We start from the raw sequence: 18,615 nt of genomic DNA on the forward strand, positions 1-18,615 counted from the left end.
AGTTCTTCCTAAATTAATCTATAGGTTCAAAGCAATTTCAACCAAAACGCAATAGAATTTTTTATGGGACTTGGTAAAATTATTGCAAAATGTACATAGAAGAGGAAAGGGCAATAGCCAGAGCACTTCAGAAGAAGAAAATCAAGGACAAGAGACTTGCTTTATCAAATATCAATAATTATACAAACTAGTAGTTCCTACTGTGACTCAGCAGTAATGAACTCAGCTAGCATCCATAAGGATGCGAGTTCAATCCCTGGTCTCAGTGGGTTGGCTGAGATGTAATGCAGGTCGCAGACGTGGCTCTGATCCTGCGTTTGTGTGGCTGTGGTGTAGGCTGGCAGCTGTAGCTCCTATTCAACCTGAGAACTTCCACATGCTGCAAGTGTGGCCCTTAAAAGACAAATAATAATAATAATATAACGGTTATTATTAAGTATAATAATTAAGACAGTGTGTATGGACATGGTATGGATTCAAGCATAGACAAATTGAGTAATGGACTAAAATAGGGGGCCTAGAACCAGAGCCACATGCACATGTAACTTTGGTATTTCACAGTATATAAAAAATCAAGTATAAAAATGTGATAATGTTGGAGGAGGTCATCGAGAGGATGTGACTGCTGCTTGACTAGTGAACTTGGACCTGGGCAATCAGACGCTGGATGCTGCCTCCCTGTCCTTGGAATATACATTCCACTTACTTACTGTTCCCATACACACGAGCAGCCATTTCACTGATGTAGCTTTGAGAAAGTTAAGGCATTTTGAGACCATCGAGACTGAATGAACTCAGATAAAGCACCTATATAAACTTTTTTTTCCTTTTTAGGGCCACACCTGTGGCACATGGGCGTTCTCAGGCCAGGGGTCAAATAGAAGTGGCAGCCACCAGCCTATGCCACAGCTGCAGCAATGCCACATCTGAGCCACATCCACCACCTAAACAGCAGCTCACAGCAACATCTGATCCTTAATCCACTGAACAAGGCCAGGGATCGAACCCATGTCCTCACGGACACTAGTCGAGTTCATAACCCGCTGAGCCACAATGGGAAGTCCTGTATAAACTTTTAAGATTTTGGCAGGCAAGCACAGAGATCTACTTGTGTTTCAGCTACCCAAGACAAGCCTTGTATGTAAGTACCTTTGTTTATTAAACCTGCCACCTACCAATCTGGAATGGTTCCCCTCTTTCTTTGGTCTCTCCTTGCCCTCTGTATATGGTGGCCTATTTTGAATTTCACCTAGGAAACTTCCAAGGTTGCAAACCAATAGTTATATACCATATAGTAGAATATTATCCAACTTTAAAAAGGAAATTCTGACACATGCCACAATGTGGATGAACCTTAAGGAAGTCATTCTTTTTTTTTTTTTTTTTGTCTTTTTTTTTGCTTTCTTTGGGCCACTCCCACGGCACATGGAGGTTCCCAGGATAGGGGTCGAATCGGAGCTGTAGCCACTGGCCCACGCCACAGCCACAGCAACGCGGGATCCAAGCCGCGTCTGCAACCTACACCACAGCTCACGGCAACGCCGGATCCTTAACCCACTGGGGGAGGCCAGGGATCGAACCCACAACCTCATGGTTCCTAGTCGGATTCGTTAACCACTGCGCCACGACGGGAACTCCAAGGAAGTCATTCTAAGTGAAATAAGCTAGTGGGTTAGGGATCTGGCATTGCTGTGAGCGAGGGCAGGGATCAAACCCACATCCTCATGGATACTAGTTGGATTTGTTTCCACTGAGCCACAATGGGAACTCCTCTACTCCATTTTCTGTATTTCTTCCTTCCTCTAAGAGGTATCAGGAAATCAACAGTTAAAAGCAGGTTTCCTGGAAATGAGTGTGATTTACTTACATTAATAATGCTCAGTTTTCCTGTTTTAACTCAAAATCTCACGTGAGGCTTACATAAAAGGCCCACCGCATCTAGACTATGAGGTGTTCTAGTTGTCCCCTGGGAAAAATACATGGGTCTAGTTCCCCCCACATCAAACGTACACACTGTTGAGTTGTGAGAGCATGGTGCTGAGGAAAGATTTCATCCCTTCCTCTCCCCACCCCACCTTCAACTGAAATTTGTATCAGTTTGTACAGTTCCAATAAGTTCCCCCACAATGAGCAGAAAATGCTGATGTGGTACATGCCACGATGGCCACAAGTCTGCTTTTTAGGGCCACACCTATGGCATATGGAGGTTCCCAGGCTAGGGGTCAAATCGGATCTGTAGCCACTGGCCAATGCCACAGCCACAGCAATGCAGGATCTGAGCCACGTCTTTGAACCACACCACAGCTCACAGGAAACTGATCCGAGTTAAGGCTGGATTCTTTTTTTTTTTTTTTTTTTTTTTGTCTTTTGTCTTTTTGTTGTTGTTGTTGTTGTTGCTATTTCTTGGGCCGCTCCTGCGGCATATGGAGGTTCCCAGGCTAGGGGTCGAATCGGAGCTGTAGCCACCGAAGGCCGGATTCTTAAACCACTGAGTGAGGCTAGGGATGGAACCTGCATCTTCATGGATACTGGTTGGGTTCTTAACCCACTGAGCCACAACAGGAACTCCTGGATACAATTTTAATATTTAAATTATATATTACATAGGCATATTGGGACAGTTCTGCCATAAGTATAACTTTACCTTCCTTTACCACATTTCAACGTCCATAATTTTTTTTTCTTTTTTGGCCACCCTGTGGCATGTGGAGCCCCTAGGCCAGGGATCAAATCTCAGCCACAGTTGTGACCTACACTCAGTTGTGGCAACACCGGATCCTTTAACCCACTGTGCAGGGCCAGGGACCAAACTTGCATTCTGGCACTGCAGAGACACTGCCAATCCCCTTGCACCACAGCAGGAACTCCTAAGGTTATTTATTTATTTATTGCTTTTTAGGGCCACACCCACGGCTTATGGAGATTCCCAGGCTAGGAGTCAAATCAGAGCTACAGCTGCTGGACTACGCCACTACCACAGCCGCACGGGATCCAAGATTCAACCTACACCACAGCTCACGGCAACCCTGGATCCTCAATCCACTAAGCGAGGCAAGGGATCGAACCCACAAGCTCATGGTTACTAGTCGGATTTGTTTCTGCTGCACCACAACAGGAACTCCTAACATCCATAATTTTGAACATCACCATGTCTCATACTCTCTCCTTTGTAGTTGCCATCAATTTTGCCTCTGTGTACTTTATCCTGGATATTTCTATATTATCTTACTTTTCATTAAATCTCTCTTCAGCTGTATGTATATTAATGGCACTTTTACCCTTGGAGTTCTTAATTTTGCTGATATATATATATTTAGTCATATGACTTCCATTTGGTTCTTTTAATTTTTTTCTTTTTTTTTTTTGTCTTTTGTCTTTTTAGGGCTGCACCCACGGCATAAGGAGGTTCCCAGGCTAGGGGATGAATTGGAGTTGCAGCTGCCAGCCTACACCACAGCCACAGCAACACCAGATCTGAGCCTCGTCTATGACCTACATCACAGCTCATGGCAACGCTGGATCCTTAACCCACTGAGTGAGGCCAGGGATCAAACCTGCGTCCTCATGGATGCTAGTCAGATTTGTTTCCATTGAGCCATGATGGGAACTCCTAAACTTTTTTTTTTTTTTTTTGTCTTGTTGTTGTTGTTGTTGTTGCTATTTCTTGGGCCACTCCTGCGGCATATGGAGGTTCCCAGGCTAGGGGTTGAATCAGAGCTGTAGCCACTGGCCTACGCCAGAGGCACAGCAACGCAGGATCCGAGCCGAGTCTGCAACCTACACCACAGCTCACGGCAACGCCGGATCCTTAACCCACTGAGCAAGGGCAGGGACCGAACCCGCAACCTCATGGTTCCTAGTCGGATTCGTTAACCACTGCGCCACGACGGGAACTCCCCTAAACTTTTTAATAAAAATGAAATATGCAAACAGAAAAATGAATACATAAGATAGCTCAGGGAATTTTTTTGGCCACGCCTGCAGCATATGGAAGTTCCTGGGCTAGGGACCGAACCCCAGCCACAGCAGGGACCCAAGCCACTGTAGTGACAACACCAGATCCTTAATGCTGCGTCAAAAGAGAATTCCAGCTCACTGAATTTCTTATAAGGTCAATCCACCCAGGCAATTGGCACAAGATCAAGAAACAGAAAATTACCAGCACATGAAGCTCTGTTTGTGCTTTAAGTCACTATCCCCAAAAGATAATAGCATGATTAAGTTTCACCTACTTTCTACTTTATGTAATTAGGACCACACGCATATACCTTTTTGTGGAGGGGGGGTTCCTTTTTAGGGCTGCACCCGTGGCATATGGAAATTCCCAGGCTAGGGGTCAAATTGGAGCTGCAGCTCCCAGCCTATGCCTCAGCAACGCCAGACCCAAACCATGTCTGCAACCTATGCCAAAGCTCAGAGCAACACCAGATCACTAACCCATAGAGCAAGGCCAAGGGACTGAACTGGAGTCCTCATGGATACTAGTCGAGTTTGTAACCCACTGAGATACCAACAGAACTCCTGTGTGTGGGTTTCTAATCAACACTGTGAGATTCAGTCTCTTTGTTTATATTTATATTCATTCTTGTTCTGTGATTATCCCACAATATATTTATCCATTGTATTGTTGATGGACATTTGAGCAGTTCCCAGTTTGGACCTATTGTGAATAGTGCTGCACTGACCATCATAGCAAGAACCTTTTTGGCAAGAATACACATGCACTTCTATTTGACGTACATACATCTGTATGTATACATGAGATACAGGGTGTGCATTAGCATGAGTAGATACTGGGAACAGTTTTCCAAAGTTATATCAATTTACACTCTCAGCAAGTGTACAGGTATTCCAATTCTTCCACATCTTTACCAAAACTGGCATTCTTCTGGATATTTTGTATACATTCATTTTACCAATTCTGGTGAGGATGTACTGGTATCTCACCATGCTTTTAATCTGTATTCCCTGAGGACTAATAACACTGAACATTCATATTCTAAGTATATACCTATATTATAATTACAGTTAAGTATATCTAATTTGAATTTATATTAACCATCTGAATGTCTTCCTTTGCGGGTGATTCATTGAATCTTTCTGTTTTACCTTCCTCTTGCATTGCTTGACTTTTATTAATTTGTTGGGGCTTATAATACATTCTGGATACAAACTCTTGGCCAAATATAGATTGCGAGCTTCTCCTCCCATCCTATGGGCTGCCCTGTCACATTCCTAATAGAGTCTTTTAAAAATAGTTCTTCTTCTTTTTTTTTTTTTTTTTTTTTTTTTTTTGCTTTTTGCTTTTTAGGGCTGCACCTGTAGCATATGGAGGTTCCCAGGCTAGGGGTCTAATCTGAGCTGTAGCCGCCAGCCTACGCCAGAGCCACAGCAACGCCAGATCTGAGCCACATCTGTGACTTACACCAGAGCTCACAGCAATGCCAGATCCTTAACCCTCTGAGCGAGGCCATGGATTGAACCCACAACCTCATGGTTCCTAGTCAGATTTATTTCTGCTGAGCCACAATGGGAACTCCCTAAAAATAGTTCTTAATTACAGTACAGTCTATATTTATGGCTATTATTTTTGTGAACTATTTAAATTCTTTTCTCCTATTCCAAATTCATGAAGGTGATCCCTTATGTTTCTTTCTTAAATTAAGTTTTCACCTTTATCTTTGGTCCATTTGGAAAGAAGTTTTACGTATGGCATGATGTGCATATTTACATATTTTTTATTTCCATATAAAATTCCTAAGGGGCAGAGGTAAGCACATGACCCAGCAGACCCTGGGAATGCTCTCAACAAAAGGGGAGTGGAAAGGTTGGCTCAGCTCAGACCTACATGCAGAGGGGTGCAAAAAGTGGGAAAATTTTGGATCACAAAGCCAGGCAACACTAAATGGTAGCCTGTTGTCCAAAGAAACTTCAGGTACACCAGCAGCCATTTGGCACACCAAGGGTCAAATATAGAGGCTTTTGAAGGGGCACATGAGCCCCATGTGTGTGCAGGGGAAGGTGCTTCACCTGCAGCCTTGACTGGAGCAGCATCCTAAAGCTTGCACTGGCTTATCCTTCTACTGAAATCTGACCACTGCTCTCCCCTACCACCTAGTGATGTCTACTAGTAATGCACACCCCCAAACCTCCGAAAATGACAACCAAAGACTGTTTTACAAGATTGTTAAAGACAATGAGTAATAGCTTTTTAGAGTCCAACCCAAGAGAATTTTTTTGTCCATTATAACTTGATTTTGACTTTCTTTCATACTAGACAGAGAGCAGATATACCAACAGTGATGTAAAAAGGACACTTTCACTAAAAGGGGGGGGATAAATAAAGGGGGAGGCGGAAAATACTATACTGTTTTGTGTTAACATTGTCACTGAAACCAAGTTCCCCTGAGTTTGTGATTAACCCTCTCTATCCAAAACTGTATTCCTTTTCCTGTCCTGCTTTTGTTTCCCCTTAGGATTGAGGAGTAACAATGAAAACGGAGGACTAAAACCAAGCAGAACCCTTGGGGATCCTCTCAGGTACATGAGTCCCCCATCCCCAGTACTGTGTCCCCATTTCTTGAAGTAAAAGGCTTTTTTTTATTCCCTTAGGGCTCACTAGAGTCTCAGACAGGATGGCTCAAGGGTTAATGACTGGAATAATGTGAACATGTAGTAATAAGGAATAGCAGTTGGTAACAATTTAAACAATTGATCAGCCATATAGTAGAGTCACAGAACTTTTAGTTCCTCCCTGAAGGACATAGATAACAATGTGTGATGCATATTCCTAAAATGTTTTTACAGAAACCAGACTCCCACCAAATGGAAATTGCTGACTACAAGCATGTAGACCCCAGACCAGTTAGAACCAGAAGATTGATGCTTGAGATTCCTGAAACATCACACTGTTAACCTCACCACCAACAAATCAGGAGAATGTCTACAAGCTGATCAGGTACCTTGCAACCCACAGCTCTAATGTTGCCTTTAAAAACCCTTCCCTGGGAGTTTCTGGTGGCCTAGTGGTTAAGAATCCAGTGCTATCACTCCTGAGGCTTGAGTCACTGCTGTGGCACGAGTTTGATCCCTGGACCAGGAACTTCCACATGCTGCGGGCATGGCCAAAAAATAAAAATTAAAAACCTTTCCCTGAGGCGTTCCCGTCGTAGCACAGTGGTTAATGAATCCAACTAGGAACCATGAGGTTGCGGGTTCGATCCCTGCCCTTGCTCAGTGGGTTCATGATCTGGCGCTGCCGTGAGCTGTGGTGTGGGTTGCAGACGTGGCTCAGATCCCACATTGCTGTGGCTCTGGCGTAGGCTGGCAGCTCAGCTCCGATTAGACCCCTAGCCTGGGAACCTCCATATGCCGCGGGAGCGGCCCAAGAAATGGCAAAAAGAAAAAAACAAAAACAAAAACAAAAAACAACAAACAAACAAACAAAAAAACCTTCCCTGAAAACCATCAAGGAGTTTGAGTCTTTTGAGCATGAGTTGCTGTTATCCTTGCTGGCACCCTATAATAAACACTGTACTTTGCTTCACTGCAATCCAGTGTCAGTAGGTTGGCTTTGCTGCAAGTTGGCTAAGTGGACACAAGTTCAGTTCGGTAACACTATTTGCTATAAACCTCCCTATGATTCACGGGAAAAAAAGGCATAATAAACCCCTTAAAACCCAGTTGTCCTAGAGAACACTCCATTGTAGATTTGTTAGCAAAATAAATGTTGTTTTAATCTATAGGTTTTTAAGGTGATTTTATTATGCAGCAGCAGACAACTACTCTTACATAAGATGACATGCCCTGGAGTTCCAGCTGTGGTCCAATGGGCTCCGCAGCATCTTAGGAGCACTGGGGCACAGGTTTGATTCCTGGCCCAGAATAGTAGTATGCCGCAGCTGTGGCTTAGGTCCTGCCTACAGCTTGGATCTGATTCCTGGCCCAGGAACACCATATGCCTCAAAAGATGACATGCCCTTCCCTCCACTCCAGCAGAGACTGACATACTTTATGAAGGATGAATTTGGTCCTAATTTTGAGATAGTTATGCTTTTAAAAACCATGGTAAAATACACAAATCATAAAATTTACCATCTTAACCATTTTTAAGTGTACAGCTCAGGGGCATTAAGTATGTTCAGTCTGTTGTACAACTATCAACCTACCATCTCCAGAACTCTTCATCTTGTGCAATGGAAACTGTATATCCATTAAACAATTACTCCTGATTGTCCCCCATCCCTGCCCCTACCACTGGCAACCACCATTCTACCTTCTGTCTCTATGTATTTGTCTTTTTGTGACTGGTTTATTTCACTTAGCATAATGTGTTCAAGGTTAATCTATGTCATAGCATGTGTCAGAATTTCCTTCTTTTTAAGGCTGACTAATATTTCACTGTATGTATATACCACATGTGGTTTATCATCCACCAATTGAAGGACACTTCAGTTGCCTCCACTTTTCGGCTCTTATAAGTAATGCTGCTATGAATGTGAATGAACAAATATCTCTTTGAATCCCTGCTTTCAATTCTTTTGGGTATAGCTCACAAGTGAAATTGTTGGATCATATGTTAATCCTATTTTTAATAATTTGAAGAACTACCATACTGATTATGATAGCAAGTGCACCATATTACATCCCCACTCACAGTGCACCAGGGTTCCAATTTCTCCGCATCCTCACCAACACTTGTTATTTTCTCTTTTTTGTTTTTCTGTGATTTTGATAGTAGTCATCCTAATGGGTGTGAGGTGGTTGAGACAGGTGTATTTTTAGTTATTTTAAGAAACTTTTCTTCATTAGCAAAATGAAAAGGTAACCAGGAGTTCTCTTGTGGCACAGCAGGTTAAGGATCCAGCATTGTCACTGCAGCAGCTTGGGTCACTGCTGTGGCATGGGTTCAATCCCTGGCCCAGGAACTTCTACATGCTGTGGGTGTGGCCAAAAAAAGTTTTTAATGAAAAGGTTACAAACAGGGAGTTCCCACTGTGGCTCAGCAGATTACAAAACCAACTAGTATCCCTGAAGATGCAGATTTGATCCCTGGCCTCACCAGGTGGGTTAAGAATCTGGTGTTGTCGTGAACTGTGGCATAGGTCGCAGATACAGCTCTGGTCCCGCATTGCTATGGCTGTGGCGTAGGCCAGTAGCTGCAGCTCCCATTTGACACCTAGCCTGGGAACTTCCATATACCATAGTTGCAGCCCTAAAAAAAAAAAAAAAAAAAAGTTACCAACAGAAGGGGAGAAACTATTTGCAAGATATGTATCCAAAAAAGGATTAATATATGAAGAACTCACACAACTCAATAGCAAAAAAACAAAACAAAAACAAAAAAAACCCAAAAAACCCAGACAATCTGATTAAAAAATGAGAAGACCTGAATAAATACTTTTTAAAGGAGACATCCAAATGGCCAACACTAGGTTATTATAGTCAGAATTGGAAAAATACACAGAGGCAAAGAAACACCATGGCCATACATGAGATTCATAGACACTCTTGCCTGAACACAACTTAGCAACATGGGTAATCCCGGCCGTAACCATGTAGCCCCTAAACAGAATCATCAAGACTTTGGAACCTAGGACTTAAAAGTACACACACTCTGAGACACTGGACACTAATAGACAGACCTCTAAAGGGTAAAAACAACCCTCCTCTTTCTCCTTCTCCTTAGGACTTACCACCTTTTGATACACCTTATATTTTACTTATGTCAATGCAAACAATCAATAAATGATCTCTCTCTCTCTCTCTCTTTACTTTTCCCGCCATGCCTATGGCATATAGAAGTTCCCAGACCAGGGATGAACCCAAGACACAGCAGTAACCTGAACCTCAGCAGTGACAACACCAAGTTCTTAACTGCTAGGCCACCAGGGAAATCTTCATTAAATCATCTCTAAAAGGAATAGAAAAGAGTTTCATTTGAGCCAAGCTCAATGAACCCAAGAGGCAGCCTCTCAGAAGCTCAAAGAAACTGCTTCAGGGAAGCATGGTTTCCAGCACTGATGTACATCTTGTCAGAACAAAGACCATATATCAACCATGATGGGGGCACATTCCTTCAAGGTTTCAAAAGACAGATGACTACACACACAGCAAGTCAGTATGGCCTTGGCATCTGGGAAGGACTACCAGTGTGGGTGTCATAGAAAAGGAGGCATTTATCCCTGTCTTCAAAGTGACATTCTTTGCCTTTAGATAATGCATTCTTTTTCTTAACACTTAAAGCAGATTTACAATGCATGTTTGGCAGGCCATAAGACAGGCTGTTCTAGTTAGCATAAAGTCCAAGCCAAATGATGTATAAGCCAGAATTGTTATCCAACCCAAGTTTACTCTTTTTGCCACAGGACAGGCCAATAAATTCAGAGACGAATTGTTGGGGCAAGGAATGACGACTTCAATCGGAAAACTAGCAGACTAAGACTAAGATGGCAGACTAGTGTCTCAAAAAAACCATTTTGCCTCAGTCTGAATTCAGGCTCTTTTTATACTGAGAAAGGGGAGGCGGAAGAGCCAATAGTCACTCACTGTCACTTGCTTGGGGGAAGGGCTTGCTCACAACAATGCTGACCAATGGCTGAATAGGACCACTAAAGGTTGCTCACTAAAGGTTGCTCCATTACAGAAGGACTTCACCATACCTCATTACGAGGAAATGCCTTCCATCACTTATGTATCCTTGTTTAGCTCTCATAGAAATTCAGCTGGAAGAGGGGATGGTATTTCCCTGGATCTGATCACTGCTAAATCAACAGCACACAGTAGAAAGCCTGCTATATATAAAGAAACGCTTACCGAAAGGCCAGTACACACACACACACACACCCTCCCTCCTTCCTCTGGGGGCTTTGTCCATTTACCTTAACTCTCTCATGGCTCACATCCACTTGTCTGCTCAGGCTTATCGTCTCCATTCCAAATGGTAAAGGGTATCCTTTGCCCCCCCCCCTCAAAGGAATTCCCAAGGGATCCTTCAGGCAGACCTGCTCTGAGGGTAGGAGGTGTCACACTGCACAACCCTCATCGTGCACAAAGCCTTTCTGCACCCACCCCAGCCCCTCATCTCCATAGCAACCTCCTAGGAGCTGAGCGCCATCATCTAGTCACGGAAGCCTGAGATCCTAAAAGTCAGTGGCTTGACATATTTTCCGTGTGGTAATCAGAAGGCCTTTCACTCCCTTACATCTCAGGGAGTTTGCTTGTTCCTTTGCTTCCGCCAGGAGTCTGGCCTCGAGGGAATCTATCCTCCCCCTAACCCCCACCCTCCCAGTCGCCACCATGTTTCCTGCTGCGCTCTTCACTGGTGTTCGCCTCCCCACCCTGTTGGTCCTGGGTTGGCTCCCACCAAAGGTCCTATGGCTTTCACCACCCTTCGTCACCTTCCCACCACACCACACCTGCAGCATCCAGGTAGGGGAGAGGAAAGGCCTGTCAAGCTCGGACATCTTGTCTCTCGGCCATAAGCTGACAACCAGCCCCATCATCAAGCCAACCGGAAGTTGGCAGACAGGAGTTTGGGCAGGAGGTGAGGGAAGGCCCCACAGCACTTCCAATCCTACCCTGACCCCCACTGCGTATTCACTGGCTCTTCAAACAGTTGATGTCTCAGCTCCCACCACAGGAAGGACTCTCAACAGCATGAGGACCTCAGGACTCCCTGGTGTCTCCGCGGCCCCAATCCGCGTGCAGTCGCATTGCATGCTGGGAGCAATCCGAAGCATGAAATCCTAGTGTCTGAGGAGGCTCTTACTCTGAACACTTACCACAAGACTTGGGGTCCACTGGGTGGTTTGTGTCCAGGAAGCGAGCGTGCTGTGCACTGGTAAAATCTCTGCACATTCTGCCTGGAGCAGTTGGGAAGTTTGGACATGAAAAAAACTGGGGACGTTGACCGCGCCTACGTGGCTGCTCGCCCCTTGGGTACTAGAGCTGGAAGGTGGGCGTGAGTGTGAGCGCTGCTGAGCCCGCCGTTCTCCCACGTCGTGCACGTGTTAGGTGTTGAGACTGACAGATTTGAAGCAATTTGGCTGAGTTCATGTGGGAACTGAAACTCTGGAAGGAGAATGTGGGTCACTGTCACACTCCTTCCTCTGGACACTGTGCCTCGCAGCCATGTGGAATTTCTGCGGAGAAATGACTGCCAGAGGGGCTCACATGTAGATCTTCAGTGAAGTTTTACTGCAGTGGGGATCAGGACTGGGTTTGGCCCTAAGATTTCGGGTAGCCTGGACCTGAGTCACAAGTGGCTTCAGGAAAGGACTTGGTGTGACTGCCCAAGGATAAGGAAACATTAACATCCACACTTGACCTCCAGGAGGATCCCCTTTGGAACTGTGTGGGATTCTTTTTGAGATTCGAACCACAGTATTCCCAGAGTTTTGGCAACAGGAATTGGGTGTGAACCTTAGAGAGTGTGTCCTCAGGTAATGTGCCTGAAGTGAGGGCAGGTGTGACCCTGGAATAGTAACTCCTAACTTCACATGGGGTTCCAGGAAAGCCCTGCTGGGCCCCGAGTCTTTGGAGGTGGAAAATACTGTTGCTACACACCTAAAAATCAAGGTTTGGGGGAGTTTAAATTTCCTTTTAGCTCATAAGAGATTTTGTTTTCTACCTACACTTGACCACAGCTTGTGGCAATGCCAGATCCTTAACCCACTGAGCAAGGCCAGGGATTGGACCCACATACTCATGGATCCTAATGGGGTTCTTAAACCTGCTGAGCCACAACAGGAATTCCAAATTCACATTTTTAACTGTAGCTCTATGAGTTTTCATAAATGCATACTGATGCCACCATAATTAAAATACAAAACACTCCATCACCCAAAGAAAACACCCTCCTAATGTCCATTTGTAGACAGACTTTCTGCCCACTCAGCCCATTCTGTTCTAGTTCCCTATACCTTGGTTTTTCCCAGAATGTTATATAACGTAGACTTTGTAAACTTGACACTGTAGTTTGAAAGTTGTGTAATTACACTTGTCCTACAGAGCCGTGAGATTAAAAGCTTTTGTTTGGTGCGGGTTTTGTTTTTGTTTGTTTTGCTTTTCAGGGCCACACCTGAATCATATGTAAGTTCCCAGGCTAGGGGTCAAATCAAAGCTGCATCTGCTGGCCTATGGCACAGCCACAGCAACATGGTATCTAAGCTACATGTGAGACCTACACCACAGCTTAGAGCGAGGTGAGATCTTTAACCCTCTGAGCAAGGCCAGGGATTGAACTCGCATCCTCAGGGGTACTAGTTAGGTTCTTAAACCACTGAGCCGCAACGGTAACTCCATAGATTTAAAAGTTTGGACAAGGAGTACCATCACAGCTCAGTGGAAACTAATCTGACTAGTATCCATGAGGATGTAGGTTCCATCCCTTGTCTTGCTCAGTGGGTTAAGGATTTGGCGTTGCTGTGGCTGTGGAGCAGGCTGGCAGGTACAGCTCCGATTCGACCCCTAGCCTGGGAACCTCCATATGCCACATGTGTAGCCCTAAAAAGACAAAAAATAAAAAGTTTTGACAGTGCCCAGTACAGCACATGTTAGGTCTTCAAAAGAGATTCCATTATTATTATAGGGTGCAAAAGCTTAAGCAGGACTCCACTCCTGTACTCTTCGTCATTCATCAATGGGAAGGACGTTGGGGAGGGATGATCATATAAGGTACTAATGATTATGAAGTGACACTCATCTCTGCAGTGCTCTGCAAACAAGAGTTAACATGAGAAAATGGTCAGACTGGGTTTCATCTGCCCTTTAATTCAACATGAAGCTGTTTTACATTTTTCTCTTTCCTAATTGTGTTGAAAGTGTAAGCATACGGAAACAATACCTATGGAAAGCAAAAGGGGGCACTGTGGCTTTTGTGGATCATTAAAACAAAAACTTATACTTTCTCCGCCTATAATATAAAAGAGCATGAAAAGATTTCCCCTATTTGAGGGTATCTAACAATTGGGCTGTCACTCAAAACGGTATCCCCCATCAGCAGGTCACTTCAGTTATTCCTGGGATAGTTTCTCCTCTTATGATCCATAGCTCTTCTCCTAGGTTCTAGTAGGAAATCATAGTGGACTTGCATAGATGTCACTCTGCTCATTGGAAGACTCATGGGGGGAGTTAGCAACCTGCAGGTAACCATAAAGCTTCCTCAAGCTGTGAGGAACTCTTTTTTGCAGAACAAATTCTGTCAGTCGATGTGTAGGAGCAGCAAAATGATAATGCCAAATGTTTAAGTTCTTTCACAAGGATGTTGGACACAAACACCTACACGCTGTGGTTCAAATCAGTATGAAGCCTCTGGTCCCAGATGCCAATGTACAATCTCACAAACACATATACCCTAAAAACTTGAACCACTACAAAAATGAGACTGAACTATGTGTATATCTTCTTTCTATGGAAAATACTGTTAAATCCATGAAGAGAGGATTATCTCTGTGTAACTGTCCACAATTACCAACACCTTTGAACAGTCCCAGAAATAGTGTTTAAGGCATATTAGATGCTGTAAATATATACAAATTAATGCTGATATCCTCATTTACTGAGGCCGTTACTTTCATTCATTCTGTATTCCTTACTCCTCCCTTATCATGGTATATATTTTACTTAATTCTGCTTTGGTATTATTCAATAAAGTTTGTTTTCTCAATAGGATCTTTTTATATCCTTTGCTTGACTCATTTGGTAATTAAACTGATAAAACTATTATTTTTTACTGTTATGAATAATTACATTGATAAAATCATAACAATATGAGAAATAAAATTTACTAGAAAGAAAAATGCCTAAACCTGTATGCACCCGGTAATACTGACTCAAAATGTATAATGCTTAAATTTACAAAGTTACAAAGTTGATCTGACACCTCATAGTTGCAGTATTTTAATATTTTTTCAGCAAAGGAAAAACAGAGACTGATATTTGTTAGCATGTAACTTATTTGAAAACATAGACTATTTCTCATCTGCTCTTTAATAAAACACCAAGGTGTTACATTTTACTTTTTCTCCTCCTGGCTGGTGCTGAAAGTCTACAGAAATGGAAATGATACTTGTAAAAGGTAAAATGGGCTTTTGGAGCTTTGTAGATCATTAAAATGAAAAGCTTCCCCCCTTTCCTCCTATCAAATATTAAAAATGCTTCTTTTTTGGAGTTCCTGTAGTGGCTCAGCGGTTAACGAATCTGACTGGCATCCATAAGGACACAGGTTTGATCCCTGGCCCCGCTCAGTGGGTTAAGGATCTGGCATTGCCGTGAGCTGTGGTGTAGATCACAGACACGGGTAGGATCCCACATTGCTGTGGCTGTGGTGTAGGCCGGTGACTACAGCTCTGACTGGATCCCTAGCCTGGGAACCTCCATATGCTGTGGGTGTGCCCCGAAAAAGACAAAAAGACAAAAAAAAAAGTTTCCTTTTCAAGGATGACAAATATATTTTATTTTATATTACATGTTACTCAAGTTGATACTTTATGTTCTTTAGGTTTGCTTACCTCCAAATCACAGAAATGATGAAACAGTCCCCTTTTCTCCATAATATGACAGACTGCTGCTCTACCAATTCGTTTTAGCTAAACTCAATTATTTACGCTTTCTAAACTTAGCAAACACAAGCCCAAACCTGAAAATACATTCTTTTAAACAAGCCCTGACTGATACAACCCACTATATGTGCATTCAAACTGCTTTAACTCACTATACCCAGTTTGATCAAACAGTGTGGTCTTGGTGGTTTGGGGCTAGAGAGCACTGACAAAATACTATTTAAGCTTTTATTATTAACAATGAATAAGCAATCCATTTAATGATAAATGTTCAAGTATGTAAAAATTTTTTAAAAATGTTTACATGACAAACGGCCTTAACTTGTATATACATGCTAATAATGACTCATAATGTACAATACTTAAATTAACAGAGTTGATTTGGGATCCATAACTGCAATGGCATATTTTAATATATGCTCAGTAAATGAAAGAGAATATTTGTTAGTGTTATGTGTTGAACTGTGTTCCCCCAAAATCCATGTTGAAATCTCAGTACCTCAGAACATGACCTTAAAACAGAGTTGTTGCAGATATAAATTAGATGAGGTCATACTGGAATGGGATGGGCTCTAACCAATAGGTATGGTGTTCTTAAAAAGAAATGCCACGTGAAGAGATAGGCATGCACAGGTAGAATGCCACATGAAGATTACTTATGCTTGCCACAAGCCAGTGAACAAAATACAGAAGACAGGAGTGCCGGAACAGATCCTTTTCTGGCACTTTTAAAGGCAGCATGGTCTCTTGCTTCCAGAACTATGAGACAAAAATTCCTGTTGTCCTAAGCCACCCAGTTGTAGTACTTGGTTATAGTAGGCCTAGGAAACTAATACTGTTTGTATACAAATGACTTGAAAACACAATTTAAAAAATTTCTAAGGAATACATACAGGAGTTCCCATCATGGCGCAGTGGTTAACAAATCTGACTAGGAACCATGAGATTGCAGGTTTGATCCCTGGCCTCGCTCAGTGGGTTAAGGATCCAGTGTTGCCATGCACTGCGGTGTAGATCGCAGATGCAGCTCAGATCCCGCGTTGCTGTTGCTGTGGCTGTGGTGTAGGCCGGCAGCCACAGCTCCAATTGGACCCCTAGCCTGGGAATCTCTCTATGCCACAGGTGGGGCCCTAGAAAAAATGAAAAGAAATACATACAGAAGATTGCACTTGAAAATAAAACATTGTTTTTATGAGTCATAATCAAATATAATAATTAAACCCGTATCAAGGAACTGCATTCAACTCTAACAAGACATCTCCCCAAATTTATCAGGAAGGCATCAGTTCTCACATAGAAGGACTCAGAACATTAGATTAACAAAGTTCCATATGTTGTTTTGTTCTGCTGCAACTTTGTAGCTTTTGTGGTAGAATTAGGATCAGAGAGCCATGAAAAGTTTACAAAGAGTTCTCTTTATAAATTAGACCTTAAAGAAAATATTAACATCCAGAGAAGAGCAGACACCATCATAGCATTAGGGATTGATCACTAACCATGAGTCTGAATTAGAGGTCTGAAGGAAAATCCAAACTGTGAGTACCTGACCCTAAAATGCATCCTTGACACTGAGCTCTTGGAGATATTTATGTAAGCCTACAACTCTGAGAAAAACAGAAATCAAATACTTGGCATTTCTTTTGATGGTACTCTTTTTTTTTTTTTTTTTTTTTTTTTTTTGTCTTTTTGCCATTTCTTGGGCCGCTCCTGTGGCATATGGAGATTCCCAGGCTAGGGGTTGAATCAGAGCTGTAGCCACCAGCCTACGCCAGAGCCACAGCAACTCAGGATCCAAGCCGCGTCTGCAACCTACACCACAGCTCACGGCAACGCCGGATCCTTAACCCACTGGGCAAGGCCAGGGATCGAACCCACAACTTCATGGTTCCTAGTCGGATTCGTTAACCACTGCGCCATGATGGGAACTCCTGATGGTACTCTTGATTGGTAAGGCCAACAATCAGGTAAATGGACTGAAAGCTTCCAAGAAGCCCCTAAGCATCTTTCTATCATACTTTAATGTGGCCCCAGAAACTTAGCAATGGCTTCACTTCTACCTTCCAAATCACATGCCAATAGGCTACCAGTAAATCAGAACACAGAATCATAAAAGGAAGCGATTCTGGGAAATACGGTTCCCACCATTACCCATGCTGACAACACAATCCAGAACTCTGTTTATCTATCTCATGGTTGCATCACAAGTGTCTCTTCCATTTAATCCTACTGTTCAATTCCCAGTCACAAGCCAGTACAAAGCAAAGGGCAGGACTTTCTGCCGTGGCACAGCGGAAATGAATCCAACTAGGAACCATGAGGTTGTGGCTTTGATCCCTGGCCTCGCTCAGTGGGTTAAGGATCCCGAGTTGCTGTGAGTTGTGGTGCAGGTCGTAGACGCAGCTTGGATCCTGCATTGCTGTGGCTGTGGTGTAGGTCAGCAGCTGTAGCTCCAATTTGGCCCCTAGCCTGGGAACCTCCATATGCTGCAGGTGCAGCCCCATAAAGCCAAAAAAAAAAAAAAAAAAAAAAGCTGAAAATAACAATTCACATGAGACTATGAACTTCACAAAACTCTGCATTACAAATTTCTGCCAACTATGTGTGTGAATGAGGCTCCTCTGGCCTAAAATAAACAAATACTCTTTCTCAATACCATGGTAGAAAACACATAATGGGTGAATTGTCCAGTATGTGCCACACTAAGCCAGTAAGAAAATCCCAACAAATATCAGTGTCATTGTTCCAATAACCTCTTAAGAACAATTTAAAGAACTAAGATATTAAAACTAATTACACATTAAAAGTACACTTCAAGGAGTTCCCACTGTGGGTATTTAATGATCCAGTTTGTCTCTACTGAGCCACTGGTTCAATCCCCAGTGCAGTGGGTTAAGGATCCAGCACTGCTGCAGTTGTGGCATAGGTTACAATTATACATCAGATTCAATCCCTGGCCTAGGAACTTCCACATGCCATGGGTGTGGCTGAAAAAGAAAAAATAAGATAAAATTTTAAAAAATATAATAATAATAAATTTCAAACCACCCATGAA

The 18,615-nt window shown here is 43.1% G+C and overlaps 1 protein-coding gene across 2 annotated transcripts in view; it reads left to right on the forward strand.

Annotated features, from left to right (window-relative positions):
• The window catches only part of LOC100737823 (uncharacterized), a 32,514-nt gene extending 17,841 nt beyond the window's left edge, over positions 1-14,673 (forward strand). Inside the window, exons 5-8 of one of the 2 annotated variants that reach the window (XM_085013370.1) lie at positions 6,477-6,540; positions 6,808-6,958; positions 9,802-12,927; positions 13,475-14,673. In XM_085013370.1, the coding sequence (XP_084869496.1) occupies positions 6,477-6,540; positions 6,808-6,853 (110 nt within the window). In that variant the 3' untranslated portion in view covers positions 6,854-6,958; positions 9,802-12,927; positions 13,475-14,673. Of the gene's footprint in view, positions 1-6,476; positions 6,541-6,807; positions 6,959-9,801; positions 12,928-13,474 lie in introns of those variants that run through there. The other variant, XM_085013371.1, reaches the window with a different exon arrangement.
• Positions 14,674-18,615: the final 3,942 nt, after the last annotated feature.

The sequence above is a fragment of the Sus scrofa genome, chromosome 2 (genome assembly GCF_054392235.1).
Source record: "Sus scrofa isolate SSC_HxYL_T2T_F1_AM1 chromosome 2, Sscrofa_HxYL_maternal_Yorkshire_Landrace_v2.0, whole genome shotgun sequence".
Lineage (NCBI taxonomy): Eukaryota > Metazoa > Chordata > Mammalia > Artiodactyla > Suidae > Sus > Sus scrofa.